General features: G+C 42.7%; 1 protein-coding gene across 6 annotated transcripts in view; it reads left to right on the forward strand.

Moving 5' to 3' along the window:
- The window catches only part of AGAP1 (ArfGAP with GTPase domain, ankyrin repeat and PH domain 1), a 361,585-nt gene that overhangs the window by 97,228 nt on the left and 240,582 nt on the right, over window positions 1-23,775 (forward strand). For 4 of the 6 annotated variants that reach the window (XM_035331711.1, XM_035331713.1, XM_035331712.1 and 1 more), the window contains exons 2-3: window positions 9,918-9,976; window positions 17,840-17,927. In XM_035331711.1, coding sequence (XP_035187602.1) covers window positions 9,918-9,976; window positions 17,840-17,927 — 147 coding nt within the window. Of the gene's footprint in view, window positions 1-9,917; window positions 9,977-17,839; window positions 17,928-18,666; window positions 18,679-23,775 lie in introns of all 6 variants that reach the window. The other 2 variants (XM_035331708.1, XM_035331709.1) reach the window with 1 other exon arrangement.

A 23,775-nucleotide genomic window follows, 5' to 3' on the forward strand; every position in this document is an offset into this window, starting at 1 on the left:
GGTTGTTAAACTGAAATGTGGCTGAGTGCAAAGGGTTGTATGGAAGAGAGCAGTCCTAAATAATGTATTAAAGGCTCTGCGTCTTTGCGTTTTGTGGAAAATGTGAATGAAGTGCCCAGGATAGCTCAAAGCAGACCACAAATCAGAGCAAGCTGCCATGCCTCCATGGTAGGAGAACAGCGTGCCCACAGCTGGGGGCTTTGTGGGGTTATTGTGGTCCTTGCATCTGGAAGTCAGTATGGGGAACAAAAAGTGCATTAGAACAGCAGTAAGTTGGGTCCCTGCAAGAACCTGGCAAGAGAAGCAGAACGGGGAGGGGAAGATGAGGGAGAGGGGAGAGTGAAGATGGAATTGCTCTTGGTGAGCCCTTCCCATACAGGAGCTAGGGGGCATCTTGTGGGGCTGCTAAGAGGCAGATCTAAAAGCAGCCCGATAATGTTCTGTTCTTCTGTTTTGTTACTCAAAGGTAACTGAGCTGAGAGGCCCTGTAGGACCTTGTGAGTTTCAGCACTCAGAGATGCACTGCTGTTAGCTGAGGGATAAAATGCATCAAGGGCTTTTTTGGTAAGAAGAGGAAGCAAGGTGCATGATACCACCTTGTCCGTTCTTTGCAAGAATTGATTTACCTGTAGAAAAACCTACTTTTTGTTCTGCCAAGCAGTCACCAATTTTCCATGGTTCATTTTTTGCTATGTTTTTGCTTCTTACTTATTAGAAAAGCTAAAACTATTTTCAGCCTGCCAAGCAGTGCGTCTCAATCATGTTTTGCCTCTTGGGTGACTTTCTTCTTTCTGGCTTGCAAAATAAAATCTTTTTCTGTATTCATTTAGAATCCACTTCATGTTTCATCTTTTCTTAGTTTATAAGTTTTATTTTGACATTGATTCTGTTGTGTACTGTAATCCATCCCCCTTCAGCTTTTGTCGTCCCTTATACGAAAGTCTCTCATTACTGCTCAGATCTGAAGTTTAATTCCTGCTTGTGTCATAGTCAAAAAAGGCAACAGATGACGATTTCCTCCTTTTGGGTACTTTGGGCATCTTTGCTCAGACATGGGTTTAGTTCAGTATTTTCAATGCTGATACTCAGCAGTTTGTAAAAAGCTGCCTTGATGCTCTGAGCATGGCTTTTCGCAGCTTAAAATCTTACCGCCAGGTTTTCAGTCTGTTGCGTTTTGATGTAATCTTTCTGTGCTGGCTCCATCCTTTCCTTGAGACAGGAGATGGCACGAAGCAGAACTCACCTTCAACATGGACCTGCTTGCCCATGAGACCAAGCAGAATAAAACACTAAACATTTCATCTCCAATGGCTTATTTTCTTCTTGGAGTTGAATTGTACTGTGATTACTTGTTTAGCTGCATTCTCTGAGGTGTCGGTACTCACAGAAATACTGTGTTGCCCCCCAAAAGTGGTACATTTTCATCATAGGCCATCAATGTAACTTGAGGCCTCAGCACAACCTGCAGCCCTAGCTTGGGACTAATAAGGCTTCCAAAAAATAGAGAGTGCAGCTAAGATATCCCTTGTTTGGAAGCAGTGATTGACTTTCCCAGTGTTACTGAGGAACAGTAGGGACTGGCCTTACTACAGCGGTGCTTTCGTTTTTATTTCTGTTGGCTTTTATATTCCTTACAGCTTCTTGCTGTGGTTGCCATTGCCCTGTGTCTAAGAGGGGACAGCCAGGACCAGTATTTTTGTGCTGCATTGCCTTGGAGGAACACCTGAGTGTTAAGGAACTTGCATTTTATTGGAATTTCTTTTTAATCCATATAGCCTTTGCTCTGCCTTTTCTGAAGTGTGCTTGTGTTATCTGGTGGAAGTGTTGCCTCAAGGGAAAGCCTTCATTTTATCTGTGGGGTTTTATTTTTACTTAAATGAGAGCTGTGCATCAGCTCCAGAACCCTACCTACTAAAAAAACTTGGCCTTCCCTATGCTTTTGCTTGTAAAGTGTCATTTAGGCTGCAAGCTCTTCATGATGAAAAACATCCTTGCTCTCTGAGAGAAGTGGTCTTGGTTGGAGCTGTGTTACATTTGGGGACAAAACAAATGTTTTGGTGGTGTTAGCTATGAAACTTGAGGCACAAAACTGCTTTGGGAGGAGATGTTGTTTGGAAGGTTGTATGCCATCCCTTTCTCCTTGGAGCAAGAAGAGGCAGTGCCCAGCTGTGGGTGCGGAGCACTCAGCCTGAGGTCAGGCTCTTGAGCTGCTTCAACAAGGCCAGGCCTGGCCCTGGGTGCAGGCTGGGCGAGGGAGGGACTTGCAGTTCAGCAAATACTTCACAAAATTACTTTCCAACTTCAGCTCTTAAATTTCCAAGCCAAAAAGTGTGTTAGAAGAGGCTGCAGTGTTGACCGTTGGTGTTGCATAGCTTCTGCTGCCTGCAGAGGCTCAATACCAAAAGCTGATTATTATTTTTTTTTTTTAACTCCTTCAACACCCTGGGATCCTGTGAACCTGTGCTGAAGCAGAGGTGGTGCTTTAACTTAAAATGCTGGGGCCTGAATTGGAGAGAGAGTATGCTGAGAGATTACCCCGTTCTTAAAGAGGCATGTTTTATTGGTGTCGGGAGTCTCAACCCAGAGGTCACATATCTCCTGCTTTGAGGGAATTAGCACACGAGCTTTGGGGAAATACGTTCTGAAAGTGCTCCTTTGATAAGGCTCCAAAAGAGCAATGTGTGCATCCATCTGCATCTGTGTGGGCAAGTGGGAGCTTGTATGCATATTTTTTGTACCCGTTTGGTCTCAGGTTTTTATTTCAAAGTAGGAAATAGCTCTAAATACTGCCTGTCATGCAGATGTTCGGGGTGGTGGGTCAGGGTGTGATGCAGTTGGTTCTTTTGTTCCCAGGTTTTCGAGGGCTCCTGTTCTTAAAAAGAAAAGGATCTTTTGAGAGTTTCCAGAAGCCCCCAGCTTTTTTTAATAGCTTTTCCCCATTTAAAAGGATAGCAAAGGAACTTTGGGATAGCCTGAGGGAAACTCTTAAGAAGTTGTCCAAGATCCGTGGAAGATGTGAGTCTTCATGTCACAGTGTAAGCACTCCTGCCAGCTCTTTGCTCAGTTCTCCTTTTGGACATGTTTGTCATTACATTTTCATCTTGATTAGGCAAAAAAAAAAAAAAAAGAAATCCATGAGTTTCTCAGGCTTTCCTTTAAACTGCTAATCAAGAGTGAGATATTTCAGTGTTGACAAAGGAGAAAACAAGGTTAGTGGAGAAGGGAACAGCACAGTGTATGGAACGAGGCAGAGACTCCTGTACCAACACTGGGGACGGTGAGCTGCAGGGTGCCGTGGTGACTTTAGGGCAGGTTGGGTTCTCCCACAGTATTTATCAAGAGATGGATTATTATTATTTTTTTAATAAGATTGACAAGAAGGATGGTGAGCATGGTGTAAATCTAATGAGCCCTCTCTGTGGGCTGTGTAGCTGCCTCTCTACTGAGTCCTGGGGTAGTAAGTGGAGCTCACTTCAGTGATTTGCTTTTGAGTTGTATGTGCAGGTGTGGGGGGGGCATCCTTGCTGGCTGTGTCTTTTTTGGGAAAAAAAGAATCCTGAGCTCTGCTAGTCTGTACTGAAGTACTAGGGAAGTGTTGTGTTTGCAGGACAGTTTAAAGGGGAAAACAAAACAAACAAACAAAAAAAAACAAACACAGCTGCCCTCTTTTAGACTCTAGGTTCTTCAGATGTTCCACTGGGACAGCCAGCTAGTGTGTAATGTGGTTAGGGCAGAGACCTGAAGCTTTCTCATGTAGCTTCAGCAGGAGAGAAGGCTGAGCAGGGAACAGCCAACAGTTGACCCACTGCTACAAGAAAACCTAAGGTTTGCCTTGGAAGCTGTAATCTTACGGTGAGGTTCATTCTACTTCTTCCATTAGCTCTCAGGAAGACTTCAGGCATGGCCGGGACACTGCTTGTTGCAGGCAGATGAGGGGGTTTTGATTTTTCTCTTTGATGCTCTTCTGAGAAGAATACAGTCAGCTAGAGAAGTGTGAATTGGGCCAGCTTGCTGCGTGCATCTCATTTTGGTGTTGGCAGCTGTGTGTCGGGGGCTGTGGTACCTGATGGAGGGGACCAAGCACCTGCAGGAGGTGACTTCTTGTCTTCCCTTGCTTCCATGGGGTGTATTGTGTCAGCAGGGTGTTTTTTCTGTTGTTTTAACAGATAAAGTACTTGGAAATCCCTCATAGGGAACCATCATTGGTTTTAGTAAAGCAGTTGTGGTTTTTGTGGCCTTCGATCTGATTTAAGAGACTCCTGAGTTAAGTGCCCCAGAAGAGTCTCCCACCCCTTGTGCCAGCTCTCTGCCCGCAGCTGTTACAAGACTTGCTGGGTGCTCAGTACCTCGTAGGATGTGAGGAACCTGCCCGGAGCCATGTGGTTATCACACCTTCTGTTACCTGCTGCTAGAGCTTGGCATTGTCACCTACCAGTAGGTCCGTTGTTGTTTTTTTTTTCCCTAGCCCCTAGTTGTTCTCTTCAGATCTAATGCTTGCTAGCCCGTGCAGTAGCTAACAACTAAATAAAAGCAACCTGGTCTTCTTATGGAAATTAAATTTAAGCTTTTAATGCAATTAGGCTGTATTTCTACTGAAGCAGTGATTGGCTATTCTGCTTTTTTTGAGTTCTTCATGCTCTCATCTCCCGGTAACGCTGTGTTTGCAGGTGCACTCTTTACACATTTGCTGTTAATGAAATAGGTCACGTTTTTGCATCGGTATTAATTGCACGATGTGAGATTCAAACCTCTTGCCCAGGGTAGTGAAGTTAATGGACAGACTGGATTTTGCTAATGTTTGTTTAGCTTTTTAGTGATGGCTAATGGTTTTAAAGGGGAAAATTGTTTCTCTTTGTCAGTGCTTATTCTAAGCAGGGCTTTTATGTCCAATGCATTGAAACAGACTTTTTTTTGGAAGTCTGCCATCGTGCTAAGCTATGGAGAACATAGATCTTGCCAAGAATGGCCATTAAGTCCCAGCATTGCTCCACAACGTTGTGTTAATGGGGAACCAAAATAGCTCATACACCTGACTCCTCGTTTTGGAACTAGCAGAGGAGGTTCCTCTGGCTAGAGCTGAGTTACCAAGCTGAGGTTGTAAAACACCGAAGGACCTTGCTAGTTCATGCATTACATCAACGTAATGATGTGCAAGTAGAACACAGATCCTAAGTATAGTGGTGGAAATACCCAAAAGGAGGGGGAGAGGAGGAAAGTAAAAAGGGAAATATGAAGGCTATTTTGTGGAAAAGTTGGCTAAGAAAATGCAACTTAAGTTAGCTTGGTGCACATTTTTAAAAATAGATGGTTGACACCATGCATATTTGAAGCTTTTGATCATTGATGCAGAAGTTAAATGAACGGGACACACAAGTGTGATTAATTATTGACCAAAGTACTTCCTTTTGTATGTATAGTCTGCAGTTGGATATGAAGGTTGAGTTCACTTGAATTCCCGTCAGAAAGTAATGCAAACAAGACAGTTGATCAGCTTCACACACGTGGCTCTATTTGTTATGCAGATCTTTGCCAGTATGTTTAAATCAACATTCAGTAGTGGGGCTTGGTTGCTCTAGCAGATTGTGGACTACCCAACTTGTGCTTTGTATGCTGCAGTTTGACGCATCGGATGGTTCATACTCATGCTGCAGTTTCTTTGCTTTAAAACGTAACAAACCCACCCCAAAATAACCCCCCCATAACCGCAAAATCCCCAGGCTTGTTTGTCATGCTCTATCTGCAAGTATTTGACCTTTTTGCCTTAACTTCCATGGGTTTGGGGATTAAGTCAGAGTAAACCACTACTTAAAGGCATTTATGCTACAAGTTAGCTGTGTGCTTCAATGTTCACATGAATGATAGCACGTTAATCTCTTCGCTGAAGAGACCAGATGCTCCTTCATGACATGTTCTGGTTTTAACTATAATTCATTATTCCTTGTAAAAATGCCAGTGTAAATTATACTGGGAAGGAAGATGATTTCATAGATCTCCGAATAAGCTTTTATAAAGGGGCAAGAAAAGAACTACCCAAATTATACTTGTATAACTACAGGCTGACTGTTCCCTTTTAAAAAGGAGAAAAAAAAAAAAGGTAATCCAGAGCATCGGATCTGTAAGTATAAATTAGTTGGTGTCTTTACTGGGGAGGCAGTAGTGGTTGAACACACAGCAATAGAATTTCCATCAGCACCTGCAGGTTTTCATGCATTTGTTATATTAGTCTTTGTTACTGCTTTGCAAGCGAGGACCAAAATAATGGGTGTGTGATGCTCCAGAAGCATTACCTGGGGGATCTGTACCTTACACAAGGAAGAAATAATAGAAAGGAACTGCTGGGTTTGTTAGCTGCTCACTGCGGCCGGTTCTTTCCTATCGTGGCGGGGTGAGTGGAAATTTCTTCTCCTTTTCCAATGCTTCCCAAATGAACAGCAGGTCAAAGTAAATGAACAGCAGGTCAAAGTAAATGCAGGAGAGCTGTGGTAGCTCACTGCTGGGGGGAAAGTTAGGTGAGGAGTGCCCTTCTCACCCAGCTTTATAGCTAAGAGCTGCAGGAGGCCTCTGGAGCTGCAGTTGGATCTGCTGCAGCTTCGGTGCTGCACAGCCTACTGAGGGCTGCTGGAGAAGTGCTGGGAGCTGGGGTGATGCTGTCCCACCAGCTGTGTGCAGCACGTCTGGCACCGCTCATGTGTTCAGCTCCGCACTCCAGCTGTAGCGAAGGAGCCCTGCTGTTGGGGTGTTTGGGGCTCTCCTGTCCGTGCTGCCATGATCTTGCATCAGCCATGGCACGCTCTAAGGAATGACTCTCCTTCCTTAGAGGAAAACCTCTAGGTCAAGTAGTGGGCTCTTAATTATAGGGTTTCTAGAGCATGTCTCATGCTAGGAGCGTAGAATCAGGGAATGGTTTGGGTTGGCAGGGACCTCAGAGTAACTAGTGCCACCCCCTGCCATGGGCAGGGCCCCCTGTCCCCAGCCTGGGGCACTGCCAGGGATGGGGCAGCCTGGGACAGGACCTCACCGCCCTCTGAGGGAAGAATTGCTTTTACAGCGTACTGGAGAAAGATGTCCCTGGCTCCTCTAGTTGGAGACCTGCAAAAACCATGTTGCCTGATTCCAGATTGCGTTCTGTATGCAAGAAAGCAGGGCAGTGGTTGCTCAGGTCAGGTATCTACCCAAGTTGAATCCTAACTGGCTCTAAATGGAAGGACAGCTTTGGCTCAGGGAGTCATTGAACTAAACTGCTGTCAGCCTGGAGGAGATTCAGATTCTTCTCTAAGTATCTTCATTCTTTACCGAAGTATCTGCTATTGGTCTCTGCTGTAGAAATAGGACACTGCCATAGCTGACTATTCGGCCTGATCCCCTGCAGCCTTTTTATATACCAACATGGTAGTTCCTAGGCAGTGAAGTAAATATGTGTTCCAGCTGCACTGAATTACTTAAAAGCAAGGAATGTTTTGGAGAAGACTATTTTGTGATGACTCTTGAGGCATGCATTTTTTTCTCTCCACCCGAACAAAGCACTGCTCATTCTTTGCTGTCCTCTGTCCTCATCTTTCCCTTCTTTGGCTTGGGGTCTGTTTGGTCTGAGGCTGTGATAGTGTTTGACAAATGCCTGCCTGCTACGCGACATAAACAGCTCTCTCTGAGTTCAAGATGAGGTGATAACTACAAAGTGCTGCTCATTTTTCACCCTGTCACAGTGCTTCAAGTCATTGCTAACCTGATAATTGAAGCTGTAACGCGTAAACCCAGAAATGCTTAGTTTGCTTATCCAAAATGTGTTTAGTAATCCTTGGTGTTCTTTCTTTTGTAACTAACACCTATATTGCCATAAAGGCTGATACGGTTCTGAAGGAAAAAAAAAAAAACAAGCAAATACAGCTTTAAATTATTGTTTTTTGCTTGAACCATGAATAGATGAAGCAGAATTTAGAAGCTTCGTGTCACAGTGAAATGACTTGCGTGCTGCCTCCCTGTCAAACCTTGTCAAAGTGCCAGCCAGTACAGATGTAACCCTGGGACTTCAGTTCCTGATTACTTCTGACTAGTTCAAATCATAAGCAGGAGCCCGGTGACCGTGGTGTCTTCTCTTAGAGCTTACTAAAAGGCTTCTGCAGCCTGCCTTGAGTCGTAGAAATTAGGTAGGGTTCAGGGCATCCCGGTTCAAACATGACCTTCAAAATAGCGTTCTGTCTTTTTGGAATACTGCTGCTAAAGAGCAGTGAGTAAAACAAAACGGTGGAACAGCAAGTGCAGTATGACACAACAGCGCAACAGTCTTCAGAGTGTCTTAATACAAGCCTTTGTTTTCCCTTCTCCTTCCAGTGAGTGACTGGGAGACAGCTCAAGATTGTAGTATACCAAAATAATTTTGTTTTAAAGAGTCTTCATGTAAATGCATGTCCTGCTAGTACACATGAGCTTCTACTTGTATCTGAAATGTGAAACAATGCACTGAATAAAGATGGAGAAGGCTCCAAAGTTAATGGTTAATGCTCCTTTGTAATACTGAGCAAAGTAATGTATTAACGGGGAATGCAGCTGTAATGCAAAATACAAGTTTGCTTTGAGGTTTGTTTTTATTTAGGTGGGGGAAAGCTTGTTTACAGCTGAGAGTTTCTTAATCTGGTGAGGACACCATTTGGGTAAGAAACTGCTTCCAACTTCTTTGTACTCCAGATGGAGACAGAATGCAGTAGCCCTCTTTTGCTTGGGGTATCAGTCCCGAAGTAGCTGCGTTCAAAAGCTCTGTATGCGTATGGACACCATAGTCAGGCATAATTTCTCATCTGTTAGTTCCTGTAACAGTGGGAATTGGACCTGTTGTGCTGGTGGTACTTCAGTGCTGTTAATTACTGTAGAGTTTAATCTGCTGGGTAGAAGTGTTCTGTGACTGGGACACACAGTGACATAATCAGGTTCGCGTTGCTTTGGAAAATGTTAAATGGTGTTGCAGAGTAATGCTGCTTGGACTCGTTACTGAAACATGATTGCTGTTCGGCTTTCAGTTGATCAGACTGTTACAGAAGGAACAAAATGAGATGTTTTTGGAGGTAGAAACTGAGCCTTATTTCTTTTCTTGTGTGTGAGCTTGTCAGTGATGTTGGACATGGGTGCAGCTCCAATGACTGACTTTCTGTTGGGAGCAATGATGAATTTAACTTGACAGTTTACCAGAAATCAATCCCCTCTTTCTCTGTTTACTTTTGTTTTGTAGTAAATGTTTCTGTGGTTTATTTAAGTCTAAATGGCTTTGGTTTAGTTTACTCTGTGGTGAAGTTTTCAGAAGTCATGGACAGACGTCATCAGAATCTAATCAAAGTGCAGTCAGATTGTGTACGATGTATAATGGTTAGTGACTCCACATTTACTCCTGGAAGAATACCACGTTTCTAGGAGAAGCCAATGTTCTCACGGCCTTGGGTAGGGGAGTTACCACTGATGCTGGCAATTGCAGTTGTGTGATGTGCAGAAAAGAAGCAACGTGTTTTCCAAACAGACAGATGTTCTCACTTGTCTGGGTGGACAAGCTGCTAAAGGTGGTAACAGTGGTTGTTGACGTTTTGTATGATGAGCAATCCAAGGCCTAACTTGTAGAGCAGAATTTACACTGTGGTGGATGGAAGGCAGTTGAACTGGGTACAACTGGAGGACTGTTTTTGTAACGCAGAACTGAGTTGATTCTAGTCTTGTTAATTCCAGCGAAGGTGGTACTCTGAGGCTTACAGAACATTAACTTTCAGATTTCTTGACTTCTTGTATGATTTAGACCAACACTTGGAGCTTGGATATCAATCTTGTAAGAGGAAATGTGGATCTCGGTCTTCAGTATCCAAGTCCTTAACATGAAATTTTGGGCAGCAGAGTGTTAAGTGATGCTGTACTGATGTTGTGAATGTCGTTTGCTTTTACAGATGCCTTTGTAAATAGCCAGGAATGGACACTAAGCCGATCTGTACCAGAGCTGAAAGTGGTGAGTTTTTTTTATTTACTTCTCTCTCTGAAAAACATTCTGAAAATGCTATGCACAAGTGAAAAGTCTTCTCAGGTTCATTACATTTCCTGTAGGAGAAAAAACATAGAAAATGATTTTCAAAAGTGAACCATTTTTCTAAAACAAAACTATCTTTCTGAAGTTTACGCATTTTCTGGTTTTGCAAGCGTGCTTCAAAGACCTACTTGTGTTTTATTTCTGCTTCAACTTGTTTGCCTACTGGAACTGGCTTCCTGATGTGAAGATCTGAGCAGGGGGAGTCTTACGCCTCTGTAAGAGGGGAAGTGACTGTTAGCAGGTGATATCTAATGCTCCTTTTATCTCCCTGTAGTAATGTTTCACAATTTCTTCAAGGACTAAATGTCTTTCCTCCCTGTCTTTAAAAATAAATGTTCTGTCTGGGGGCTTGCTTGCATATATTTCCTGGACCTCTTTTTTATACTTAACAAAAATGAAGTATCTGGGAGGTTCATTTAGGGAATCGAAACCAACAGTTTAGTATGAGTGGACAGTGGTTTAATAGCTGCTTACAATAGCTTTTCTATTGGCTGAGCCATTTCACATATGAAATAAGAAAAGGCAAAAGAAAAGACAGACTGGGGGAATCTCCCAGATTTTTTCTTTTAAAGTTGTAAACATGGAGGCTGGAGATGGGGGCTGAGACCTCCTAGCAGTGGATATCAAACAGTAGTTCGATATCCACTGCTTGTCAAGCCGGCAGCGTAGAGTTATTGAGGTCAGATCACTGATGTTTGCTAGGTGCAAGTCCAGATTTAATTAAATATGATCCATTTCTAAAAGCCTAAAAGAAGAAAAACAAACAAAAAAAAAACAGTATGGTATCCAAGTACAAGATATTGTACTTGGTGGTGATAACTTCGGGCATCCACGGTCTGCTCCAGATGGTCAGACGTCTGGACAGCACCTTGTGCCTAAATCACTTCTGGTGTCTTGTTGTAATGGTCAGAGCTGTTCTGGTTGAACGTCCACTTGCTGAGCAGCAAAGTGAGTTGGACAAAACCAACTCAATTAAAGAATGGGCAGCTGGGGCCATGCTTCATTAGTCCATTTCTCATGCGGTAAATTTATTTTTCCAAATCTGAGTTAGTGATAACATTTATGAAGATGAGGGAACACATAGGTCAAACCTGACATGACAAATGCACTTGATAGCAAAGACATTCCAATGGGAACAGCTTCCTCCTAACTGGAGCTGCCTTCCTGCTTTTATTTCAGCAGTGCACAAGGTAAGTAAAAGAGAAATCTCATACTCAGTGGATAGAAATGTATATATTGCACCAGAAGGACCTGCAGAAGGTTTACCAGATTGGGTTTAACTGATGTTATATTTTGGAAGACAAATCTCTCTCAAAATACCTTGTAAAAGAAACTCTGAAGAACTTAGGACTGGAAGGTGTTGGCTGGAGTCCAGTCCACTGCGGTGGCTGCTAGTTTATGCTGGCAGTTTATCTATGGAGGGTTTCCTTGTCCTGTCCCTCTCCTGGCCCTTCCAATTCCCAACATCTGGTAATGAACGTATAGCTTGCAGGTCAGACCAAAGCTGTAATTCTGTGCTCTAATACAGAGTTGCAGGGCATTAGGAGTGGTTTTGGGGCACAGTCACCTCTTGTGACACTAAGGCTGCATTATCTGAATACTTCTGTTTTGGGTATCTTTTCCCCACGTTGGGTGAAGCAGTGGTATGGAAATAAACTTCTGCTGTGTAGCTGCTGTAGAGAATTGATTTTAAGTGGTTGGCATGCGTGAGCCTCAGGATCGCTGCGTAAGGCTGTAGCCAGTTTAGCACCGGATGAAAGCAGGACTCTTACCGTTGCGCAGATAATAATTTGATTATACCACAGCAAATGACTGAAGCGAGCAGCGCCAACTGGAGCTGTGAACTTGGGTCCAGCAGAAAGGGCAAACTAGGTCTTACATCTGGAAAGGAATCTGCTCCTGTAAATGTGCCCTCGTGAAGGAGTGCATGTAGCAAGTCATCACCACGCTGTTGCCTGCTCGCAGAGTACTTGGTGGCTCTGGGTTGTGGCAAAGGAACGAGAAGGTCATGCTGAGAGCCAGCCCTCCCTTCGGCCACAGCACTGCCATCGGGTCACTGCCATGGAGAGCTGTGGGCGCATTGCTTCAGTTGGGCTCTGCTGGGCTGCTGGGGAGGTATAAGAAGCATGGGGTGTTTGCTCCTGTCACCGTGCAGTGCAGGTGGGACAGTCAGGCTGAATGTCACTGGGTTATGAAGGAAGCCCTGCCCGAGCCGACACTGTCCTGCAGGAAAAGGTGGCTGGTAGCTCGCTGGGAGAGGCTGTTTACTGCAGTGTCTGGGCGGCCCTTACATTGAGGCTAATGGTTTTATAGCAGCTGTTGTTACGCTTCTAGGCCTCACAGAAGTTTAATGGGAATAGAAACGGACTCAAGGAAAACACACAGGGAGAAGTCCATTTCTTGAGTAATGGCGAGGCTCCTGGATCCTGTTGATGGAGATGCAGAATAAGCGCTTGTTCTCCTTGCAAACCGTAGCAAATCGCATGGCACAGCTGGCTAAGCTGCTCAGCCCTGTCTGCCCCCTTCAGCTGCTGGCCTGTTTAGGAGGAAACGTATTTTGGTGTCTTGGGGCTGGCCTGCAGCAAGGGGATGCCAGCGTTGCTGCTCGTGGGGCGTGAGGACGCTGCTGGCAGACAGGCACTTCGCCAGGTTTCACCCAGCCTTGGGAGCTGCCAGCGGGTCCTGGGCTGGCCGTAACCATGCTCCTGCTGCTTGGGGAGGGAGTTTCTGTCACTGTAGCAACTTCAAACACAGCCCTGTGGTGGGCAGAGTAAACAGGAGAACTTTCTGAACAAAATCTTTCCATTTATTCAAAAAAAAAAAAAAAAAAGTGCCAGGTGCAGTCAATCTGCTGTGCTGAGTAGCTTTAAAATGCCCCGTGCTATCAATACATGAGGCATTTCCATAACCATGCTTCAGTAGGGTGTAAGCACAGTGGTTTGGGGTTGTATAAATTGTGTCTGAGCAGACATGCAAAGAAATGATTCAGTCGTCCTGGTGGGGCACTGCGTTACGTCCTTGTCAGAGGGACTTCTAGTTTCAGAGCTGGGTGGTGGCTTTGTTCCCTAAGGTGCTGTAAGGACATGGTGCAGTTCACATGGATCTGCAAACAGACATGGCTCGGTGTGTTTGCATCTAGAGTGTGGGGGACAGGAGTACACGTACTCTGAAAGCATGCCGGGATGTTTGTCATAAAGTGCGGGATCGTCCCTAAAACAAGTAGAAATTCCAGCTGAAGGCAATTGCTTGCTACTGTAAGTCAGAATATGCCAGTGTGAAATCTGCTGCTCCTAGTTTCAGAGGCTGGAGCGGTATCACTGAGCGACAGGAGGCTCGTTGTGCCAGACTGCAATCTCACGTACTGCTTCCATAGCTGGCAGAAAAGCCAGGTGAGACTGAAGGAACCCTCTGCAAGCAGACAGGAGGAGCTCAGTGCCTTGTGCTTGCTTTCTGACCTGTCTGTCTGGGGAGAAAGCGAAGTGGTGTTAGACATGCAAATTTTGTGGGCAGCTTGGAGGTGACTTGCTTGGGGTTCCTGTGGTTTTGAGAAGTATGCACAGGTTTACGCTGGAGTACCAATGTTAATGGTTTTTCATGTTTGCTTCTTTCAGTTCGAGCTCAGTTTGTCAGTTCAATGCGTAGCTTAAAACCAATTATATAAATCCAGGAACTTCTCTGCTAAGAAGCAGTTGGCTATTCTGATCTAGAAAGCCAGTCCTGCTTTATCTTTAAAACTCCCAATACTTTGTTTTCTATATTGAAAACAGCTTATGAACATGAATAAAAAGAGAAAGAAATACACTACCTTTCTTTGAGGCTTATGTATGACCTATGAGACAGTGGTTTTAATAATTAATGGGAAGAAGGCTCTAGGTGTGCTACATACATGAAGTGGTTTCTCAATTGGAATACACATCTTGTTCATCCCGATCACTGTTTTCTGCATCAGCTTGTAGCATCCCATTTCATGATGCTCTTCTGGCCAGGCAGATGTATTTTTCTGGGTGCCTGTAAGGAGGAGCACGCTGGCAAACATCTAGTGCTGTAAAATGTCCTGTGCTGGTATGGTCTTTGGGATGCTTGGGGGAAAAAGAACCAAAATTATTTGTGTTCTGAAATCACTGAATGTCCTACAAATATTTGGGGAATGCCTAACGACAGTATCACTTCCTAGCCCCAGGCCAAGGACCGCGCAGCTCCCTGTCACTGCAGCCTGAGCTGTTGCTTTTCTGGTCCTGGCAGTTTTGCCCTCTGACTAGTTAGGTTTTTGGCACCAGTACAATATAAAATAGGATTCGTTTGTGTAGAGGCGGGACTAGAGTCACTTGTAAATGAAGGTTTAAATATCTGCTGGGAGTTTCTGCGCCTGTGGTTGTACCTCATGACATAATGGCTTTGTTCGTAAGGGGTGTTGCTGCATTGGCTACAAAGTAGGTCAGAAATTGCATCAGTGATGTTTCCAAAGGTCTAGAGTTGTTGGTTGTAAAGGTGAAAACACAAAATGTTCTTCTCTCATGTTATTTTCCTAGTGAAAACACGTGAAGTTTGCTTGCTTTCCAATTTTTCAGAAAGTGTGTTACTCATAAAGAGCCTTGGCCAGGCTGTTTATCTGCAGGGTAGACATCTGAAATGGCATCTCCTATCTGATTCAGAGATGGGAGTTCTGGTTTTCTTGCTATTCTTGGTCTAGAAATCATAACACAGGGCTGGTGGGGAAGGAGGTGGGGAAGCTTGCCTTCTCCGCAGTGAAGTTACTGCTTCAGTGAGTATGGCGTGCTGGTTAGCTGCTTGCGGAAGGTACGACAGCTAGCGAGCACCTCTATCTCTTTCTCTTTCTCAATAAACACTAATCTCTTCAGTGTAGCTTTTTCTGAGTAGATTGCCCAGGGGGACTTAAATGATCTGTGTACCCAAAATCTAGATTTGCTCAAATCAAGAGACCTTTCTAGACTGAGAACTTTTGATGTCGGCAGGTGAGCATGGGCATCTTGCAGGCCGTCGCTGCCTTGCATGTCTAACCTGCTTGCGAAGCAGAGCATGTAGAGCAGATTAATGGTTTAAGAGGATTGAAGTATCAGCTGTATCCTTTCATTGTTGGTGTTTATCTTCCTACGTGGTGAGGCTTATCAGGTAGATGAAGTTACACACCTGTGGAGGCTACCTGCTTCTCAAGATGTACTTTTGCAACTCCACAGAAAAGAACAAATGACTAGTAAAAACTTGTAGAGAGAAGGGTGTCTTCTGTAACCTAGAAAAAAAGATGTTCCTAGTGAGGAGTATTGCTACAGCCAGGATTTAAGCCAGTCCATGAGTTATGAACTTCAACGAATATTTAGGGTTGTTTTTTTTGTTTGTTTGTTTGTTTTGTTTTGTTTTTAGCATTTATACATACATGGAGTGAAAATCTTAGAGGTGATTTCTGAATTTCAGTGGTGGAATTTCAGTGATGCAGTTGTGCTTATAATTTAAAGCTCACTGGAATAAGTTTCTTGTTCCTTAGCCCTGAAGGGGAAAGCAGGTCTGGTCAGTGCTTCTGTCACAGCCAGCCCTGAGTGAAGCTCTTCTGTGTTTCCAGAGCCTAGTCCCATGGAAGTGCTGGCCGAGAATGCAAGGTTCAGTCATCTGTGCAGGTGGCATTTGCCCCTGCCACATATCTTGCACTGACTCTTAGATGATGGCATTTTGGTCCCTTCCAACCCAAGCTGTTCTGTGATTATAGGCTAGCATGGCTTGTAATTTCTTAGATGTATATTAGATTAAAAACTTCTAGTACAGTGGGTTAAACATTCTTCAAAGTCAACTCACAGAGCAGTAAGCAGCTGTCTGTTGTACAGTCGCTAGGGCTCTGGCTTCCTTTTTGATCTTGTATGACTTCTTGGGTAGCAGCTACAGTTGCAGTGGGTTTCTTGTGTTGAGTTTCTTTCTATGCCATTTTTATTATTATTATTATTATTTTTAGTTCTACCTGTTTTCTGTCTGTCTGAGCACTTTCCTACTAACCTAAATAGAGGAAGAGCGAACCTGGTATTAAGTCAGAATGGGATCTGGGGTTTCTTTTCCCTGCTTCTCATCCCCAAGTTATGCCATGTGTTGTTCTTGTTTCCTGGTACTTCTGAAATCTGTTGGGGTTCTTGGTTTTTCTCCTTTCATTGTAGCCCACGCTGTTCACTACACTTAAAGCTTCCGCTATCATGGGGGCTCGAGGGGGATGCAGAACTGCCTTCCATTTGCTCCCTGCCTATCTTGTGCTTTAGCTGAGCCGTTCTTGCATGCCAGCTGTAGAGAGAAGGTGGGCATCCTCCAGGCATTGTTGTATTTGTCTTAATTGAAGGCTGTTCACAGTTGTAAAGAATAGATTGGTTTTTGCTGCCCCTCCCAACCTACTGACTAAAACCGTCATCACAGGTGACACCGCTCTGTTGATTTAAGCAACTTTTTAATAAGGAGGATAGCTTCTCACCACTAAGGATTAAGAAAGTGGAATAGGGACTGTGTATTAATGTGGAACTTGTTCATCTGGCCTCTGTCTGTTTGGCAGCCTTAAGCCAGCCAGCAGAGTTCATCCTATCTCCAGGGAGCTTCTGTTCTGAACCTCTTGGTGAGGGTCAACATAGACATGTACAACAGAGCAGGGTTAGGTTTGTTTAGAAGAGGAAGCTAGTTCCCATCCCATCTCCAGTAACTGAGGAAGTACTGCCTCTGTGGAATGCTGTTTCACAGGGAGATCTGAGTTAGTGAGTGACTCCTGAGCAAGAAAGCAAGACTTGTATTTGAAATGTACAGGTGTGTTCTCCAGGCCCACATGGCCCCCGGCAGGGCAGGCAGCCAGGCTTGGATCTGGCTGCGTGTATTGCTCGCTCCACTGTGGGCTGTCGGGCCCAGGGACGTAGCAACAGGAATTGTTTTCTCTGCTAATGCAGATCTGCGTCATGAAGGGGCAGGCTGGTTTGGGACTGCGAGAGTAATGCAGGAGGACTTGCATCACACCCCTTCTGAAAGAAGAATGGAGTCACAGCTAATCTTTGGCATTTGAGCACCTCAAGGAAGAAAGCTGTTGTTGAGCTATGTTCTACCACTTCTTCTTGTTCTTTAAAAGCAATTGTGAGCAAGCCAACTTAAAAAAAAAAAATAATCCTGTATGGGTTAAGATTGTGTACTTAGATTTGTTGGTCATCTGTTCCAGAGAAGGTGTTTGGGCACGGACAGTTTGACTTGTTAGTTTGTTGGAAAGTTCAGCTGGTAAAGTAAGGACTTCAGTAAGTCCTGGTAGACATGCCCAAATCTGTATCTCTGTAGCCATAAATATCTGTATTCTATATATGATCTATATATATATAGCTGTATCTCTGTCTCTGTAGCCATAGAGATCATGCTTAGAGTCAGTGTGAATCACATGGATGGATGGTCTGGTCTGCAGAGATACTTTACAGTATTAGGATTTTAAACCTTCTCTACATTTTCAGTACAGAGGTGCAAACCTTTCTCTGAGTTTCAGCTTTCTTCCTTGAAATCTGTACATTGCATCGTATTCCCACCTGTCATTAATCAGTGGCAAGAAGAGTAAAGGAGGGCTACTAATTTTGTTTTATGCTATATCATTTATATTTTCTGCTGTAGCCTTAGCTTTTTGACAGATGATTTAGCTGTTGACATATTTTGAGGTGTTCCTGTGACATGGGCTTTTTCCTCAAGTCAGAGAAATTATTTGTGTGTTAAAATCTCGCTTGAATATACTGCTTTTTATGGAAATTAATTGCAGTCTAACTTTTTTCATTTTTTTTCCAGGGGATCGTGGGTAACCTAGCTAGTGGCAAGTCTGCACTTGTACACCGGTATCTGACTGGCACATATGTCCAAGAAGAATCACCTGAAGGTATGTGGATATGCAAATTTCTTTATTTTTTCCCACAGACCACATCTTTATTAATTTTTAATCATGCAGAAACAAATAGGTAAAGATTCCTATTTGCTCTTTTCAATGTTCATGGAGAGTTGTCCTTTAACATTTTCCAGACTGAGATAAGTACATGTGATAAGTGCAATTTTACCCTTTTCATAACTTCTTAGCATCCTTAAATGTTTTTTCATCTGCTGTTTGTCCATAAGGGAAACTTATAGCCCTATAGAGAGAAGAGTTTATTACCGTCAGTGCTGTTGCTTTCAGCTGGGCTGCTGAAAGCAAGAATTATTTTATCTGGTATGGGATTACTAGATTTCTGCATAATTGGGCCCTTCAGCTTGTCATGTTGGGAAAGTTAAAATAAATAAAATAAAAACAAACCCCACAACCAAAGATATAAGTTGTGCTTTGTTTAATATATTAAATCTTTGGTCTTGAAATTTAAAAAAGGAAGAGTTTAAAAAAGAAAAAAAAAAAGCTGTTCTTATGCCATAGAAAATTAATATATACCTGGAAAGACTGTAGCATTTAACGTTAATCCAAGTCTGTAGCTTGAAATCATGAATATCATAGTACCTTACAGAAGCGTGTCTTACACTAAATACTCTTTTTGGTTTCTTTATTTATTCTCCTTATGAACTTTTAAATCCAACTCTGAGACACTGAATTTCTGGTTCCTTCTTTTCCTTACTGGCTGTTCCATTCTTTGCAGATATGGATGCAGGTAACTATACATTGTCTTCATGGCAGCTCTTGTTCTGAAGAGGCAGAAGGCGGTTTTTGTACTGTAGCGTTTTCCCTTTGTTCTGTGTATCATTTTGATTTGTTTCCTTTTGATTTCAAGTCTTTAGTACATCTCACTGTTTTTGTCCCTTGCTGTAGTTGTCTTTTCAGCAGTAGTAGGTAGCTTCATGCATCTCTGATAACATTTGTTTTGAATTAACTCCTACCAAAGGAAGCTGTTCAGCATTTTACCTGACTTTCTAACAGTCTTTAATTGTAGTTAAAATGGGAGGAGAAGGAAAGGGATGGATTGCTGTGGCTGCTCCTGCGTAATTGCAGTTCCAGTTTATAACCTTGCCTTATGTGATTTTGCTTCTTTGTAGCTAGGACTGGGGGGGTGATAACTCAGCCTAGCAACAAAACTGCATGTAGATGACATGTTTGCAGCTTCTGGGTGCTGATAGCGAGAAATAGTTATGCAGCATGTAGATCCATGGAATACAAGTGTTCAGAAAATAACGAGCATCTCTGCTGATTTTGTGCCTCTTTTGATGAGCAGAAAATATTTTTTTCTTGTGAAATTTAAGCATACTGATTATTTACAGGGTTACTACTACTCTTCTCCTAAACTATGAATATTTTAGATGGTGTTCCTTGAGAGTGTTGCCATCTGTCCTCTTTGTCTTCAAGGATTTTTATTTACAGTGCTTGAGTGACGTTCAGACTGTTTTCCCCGAAAGGATTAGATTTCAAAAGCAGTGTCAAATCATTTCTTTGCACATAAGTGTAGCTGACAAGCCTCACTAATGACACCATTCCATCTCATTAACGGTAGGAAAACTGAAATAATTAAGAGCTCTAATTCACCTTGTAAGCAACACAGTCAAGATTTCTAATCAAGTTAGTATTAAGGAAATTCAACTCATATAGTTTCTCTCTAGTAAATATGTACATAAATTATTTGTTAGTGTTTTATTTCTTTCTTATCCAATCGTAAGTCCGTTCACTGTCTTTGGGTATAAAAGACGTTGTCAGTGTGGATGGTTCTGTTGCATTGCAGCGTGGGCCCTAGGATTTTTACATTCTGCATGGGAACAGACGGAGCGTTAGGTAAATCAATGCAGGTCTTCCCTTTGTCCTTTTCTGAGGTCTTTTAAATGTGCTGGTTTCTTGAGTTGGATAAAGACTGTTTTGTATACGAGGCATTAAGGTATCAGCTGCTTGACTAGTTATGAAGAAAAGTTTATTAACTGAATGGCTTACTAACAGCAAAATTTATCAGGCATCATGTAAGTAGTATCTAATTGGTAGTGTGATTGATGCATACTTCATGTGCAAACGGTGATTACAACCAGGGACCACTTTCTGCTCTCCTTTGCCTTTTAAATTGCTACAATTACCATGAAACCTGCCCTAAATTAGACAAGTACCAGATCTCTTTTAGGCCTCTAAGGTAGCTTCAGCATTCCAGTAAATGAATGTTCAGTCTATAAAGATGGTTTCATGTTTCCCTCAGCTCTTTTAAGAAGAGGCTTTTTTTTTCTGCCCCAAACCTTTTCCCCCTACACCCCCCACCAAGAGGAAGAATCATATAACATTAAAGCATAGGACAGTTTTCTCTCAATGTTTGGCCCAATTTTATTCTCTACTGTAACTTGTAAACCTTTGGATCCTTAGAGTAAATATTACCTGGAGAGAAAATTGATTTTTAGACTCTTCTTTTTTATATTTAACATGCAGATAGTTACATTCCTTTGTGACAGGTTTTTAAATCGGTTGTATTTTGATGTAAGAAAGCAAGTGATATATATCCTTATAACAAGTTGAAATTACGGTCGTTTGGGATGTGCATTTTTTCCCCTATAATGATACAGCAAGAAAATTATTGGAAATAGAGTATTATCAATGATTTGTGGTCTTCTTGGAACATTCCAAGCTGTTAGAAGAAAACTACTGTGCAACTTTTTTTTACATAGCTGAAACAGCTGTAGGAGAGCTACAAGTAAGATGTGTGCAACCTAATGTCTTTTTTCATTTCTTTAAAACTTGATTCTACCTCGGGAGACCTAATAAAACACAGGTGTTTGCAATTTGAAACTAAGTAACGTGTATACAAAGGTGAATTGGACTTTGTAGGAATACTGAGTATCAGGGCTATTTGTTACTGTTTGGGTTTTTCTTTCATAAAAAGCCACAGAGGTATGGAACGTGGCTTAAAGACCTTGGCAGATCTCTTGTATGCCTGTGAGTGCCATAATTCATGTAATGGTTATTTCAATATTCTTTCTGATACACTTAAAAAAGCACAAAACAAAGTTCCAATCAAGTACTTTTGTCCAAGGTATCTCCCCCAGGATGGGAAGAAAAAAGATTTTTGTTTGCCTTATTGCTGAAGTAAGGTAAAATACTAGAACAGATGGATGTGAACGTGAATTGCTGAATCTGTCCAGGACATCTTTCACCTATGAAAACAAAAGTTTGTTGTTTGTTATGAAAGATGGTTATGCAAGGTCACATTAAGAGAATCCCCTTAAGTTAGAAAATAACAGAAAAAATAAAATGAGAGTTGGGAAGAAAGCAGCCTCCTTGTGGAGGAAGCAGTTAGATTTAAGATGGTGGTACCTTTGGGTAGGCAGTAAAACATAAGGGAGAAAACCAAAGCAGTAGGTATAACAACTGCTGTGGTTTTATCTGTGGTAAGCTTTGGAAAAATGTTATGGCTGCACATCTCCAGTATAAAGTATTCTTACGAGACTGGCTTAAAAGTAACGTAAAGCATTCCTGAAATTGAAAATTACCTTATTTGCTGCTGGCTTTCTGAGAAGTTATGATTAGTGTCAATTTGCTCTAGAATGTCAATTTGCTTTAGAATGAGGGGGCATACATTTTAAGTTAACTAAATTTGGGGGTATATTTAAGATTGCTTTTTCCTGGAAGAGTAAAATATTGTTCTCAGATGCATATAAAGCCCATCTAACACCTTGCCTCCAGAGAGCAAATAACTGCTAGACTCAGTGGAAACTTCACGTACCTGTGTGTAAAAGGTAGAATAGAAATGAAAATGTCAGATGTGTTTCTGCTATACTTTCTAGGCTGATGGTACCTAGGCTTCTTGTGCAATATGCAGTGCAAAGGAAAGGCATGGCAAGCTCTCAGAGTTACTTTAGCTGCTACTTCAGCAGAGTGTAACTCTACAAGGAAGATGGAACGTGACTAGTTATAAATTTAAGCTGCTAGTGTTCAACATCCCCTTACGGGCTTTTTGTCTGGCCAAATAATATTATAAAACACGTATACAGAGAATCTGCTTGGGGTCCCTCCTGCGGGACACCGGCCTTCCCTGCATGGCCATGTCCACCCTGCTGCTCCCGGCCTTCTCTCTGCGGGCTGCAGCGTGGAGACCTGCCCCACCATGGGACCCATGGGCTGCAGGGGGACAGCCTGCTCCACCGGGGGCCTCTCTCCTGCCCTCCTTCTGCACTGACCTCGCAGGCTGGAGCTGGCTCTGCTCTCATGCAGGGCACAGAAACCTCTCTGCAGCCCCCATCACCAAAACCTCCCCACGTAACCATAATCCAGGAGGCCAAAAATGTAATTGTTTTCTTCTGTGAACAATGAAGTTCCTAAATTCAAAAATCTGTTCACATAAGTTGTTAGCTATTTTTATCTGGCTAATGTTTTTCAAATATTTAGGAATCTGTAGGCCGTATCTACTAAACAACCAAATATATACTTTGGGTATAAAAGGAGGGGATCTGTCCCAGATTAAGCCATGTGTTCTGTTCTTGGTGAGCAAGCCAACTGAAATGTAAAGTAGAAAATTTGTCCTCTGAAATACGTGCTTGCATGCTTTTCTGGAAGAGAAACTTCATGCTTTTTCACTTGTAGTTTCCTGGAATTCCATAAAATCATCCTCGTAGCTTATAGACATAGCTTTTGCAGAGAGACCTGGTAAAGAGTTCCAAGTGCGTTTAAGTTCAAAATAACATCCTTAACTTTAGAATCCAGTTCCTTGCAAAGGGCTGGATGTTGCATCCATTAAAACACCTGCACCACAAAACAAAAGCTTGGGCAAGCTGTGATTTTTCACGTTGTGTTTAAATCCTTGATGCAGTGTTTCATGGGCTTTAGGCAGCACTTGGGGCAGCTGGAGCTGTGGAGTGCTTTCTTGATCTGCGGAAGCACAGACTGACGCTGCATGCAGAAGGCACTGATAACATTAGACATGGGTTTCAGAGTGATCTCCTCTCTTAGTTCTTCATTCGCTATCTCATTATTACAGTATCATCTAATTATTTTTATTTGGCACTTCACACTGACATCCACATACGAAATAACACTTGTCTTTTTTGATCACTTTAAAGTATTCTGCAGTTGGCTCTCCTGGGCTTTGGGAGCCTTTCAGGCTTAGCATAAAAGAGCGTGTTTATGTATTCTGAAATCTCCACTCTGCAGCCCATCTTCCTCTCTTTCCCTCTCCTCATCCCCTGGAGACTAGCTGTGTGGTTTAGCAAACCCTTTGAAAACCTCTCTGTTCCAGCAGGCAAGTCAACGACTGTTTTAAGTGTTGTGCAAATAAGGAACAGTTACTTTAAGGGAGAGGTTAGTATTTGCTCTTTTCCCAAGGAGAAGATGATGAAGACGCAGTTTCCTCGAAGGGACTTCCTTTCTAGGTTGCGTGCTTTGAGGACAGAGTGATCTTTAAGATAATGTCTTGAATGCACTGCAGCTTGAATACTCCAAGATTTTGATGACTTATGTCTGTAGGATTGGTTGCCCTTCTTATAAAAAGGTTCTTCTGAAGGTTCCATCCCAGGTAAAAACTGGGATTTAGGTTTATAGCTGTAGTTGCAACTTCGGGCTCTTACTAGTAGTAAAAGAGACTATTTTTAGTTTAGATTATTAAGTCCCAGTGTTCTTTGCTTTGTACTGCTGTTGAATCAGAATTCAGCTTGGAGTGGCTTTAGATGGAAGAAAAGCCTGTCTTATTCTCTTTCAAATGTTATTTTTTGATTTATTTTAAAATCATAGACCAACATTTAGCTCTTAGTCTTAAAGCAGTACATAAACATTGTTTTGGGGAATGGTATCAGAAAGT

This window comes from Oxyura jamaicensis, chromosome 7 (genome assembly GCF_011077185.1).
Source record: "Oxyura jamaicensis isolate SHBP4307 breed ruddy duck chromosome 7, BPBGC_Ojam_1.0, whole genome shotgun sequence".
NCBI classification, from domain to species: Eukaryota; Metazoa; Chordata; class Aves; order Anseriformes; family Anatidae; genus Oxyura; species Oxyura jamaicensis.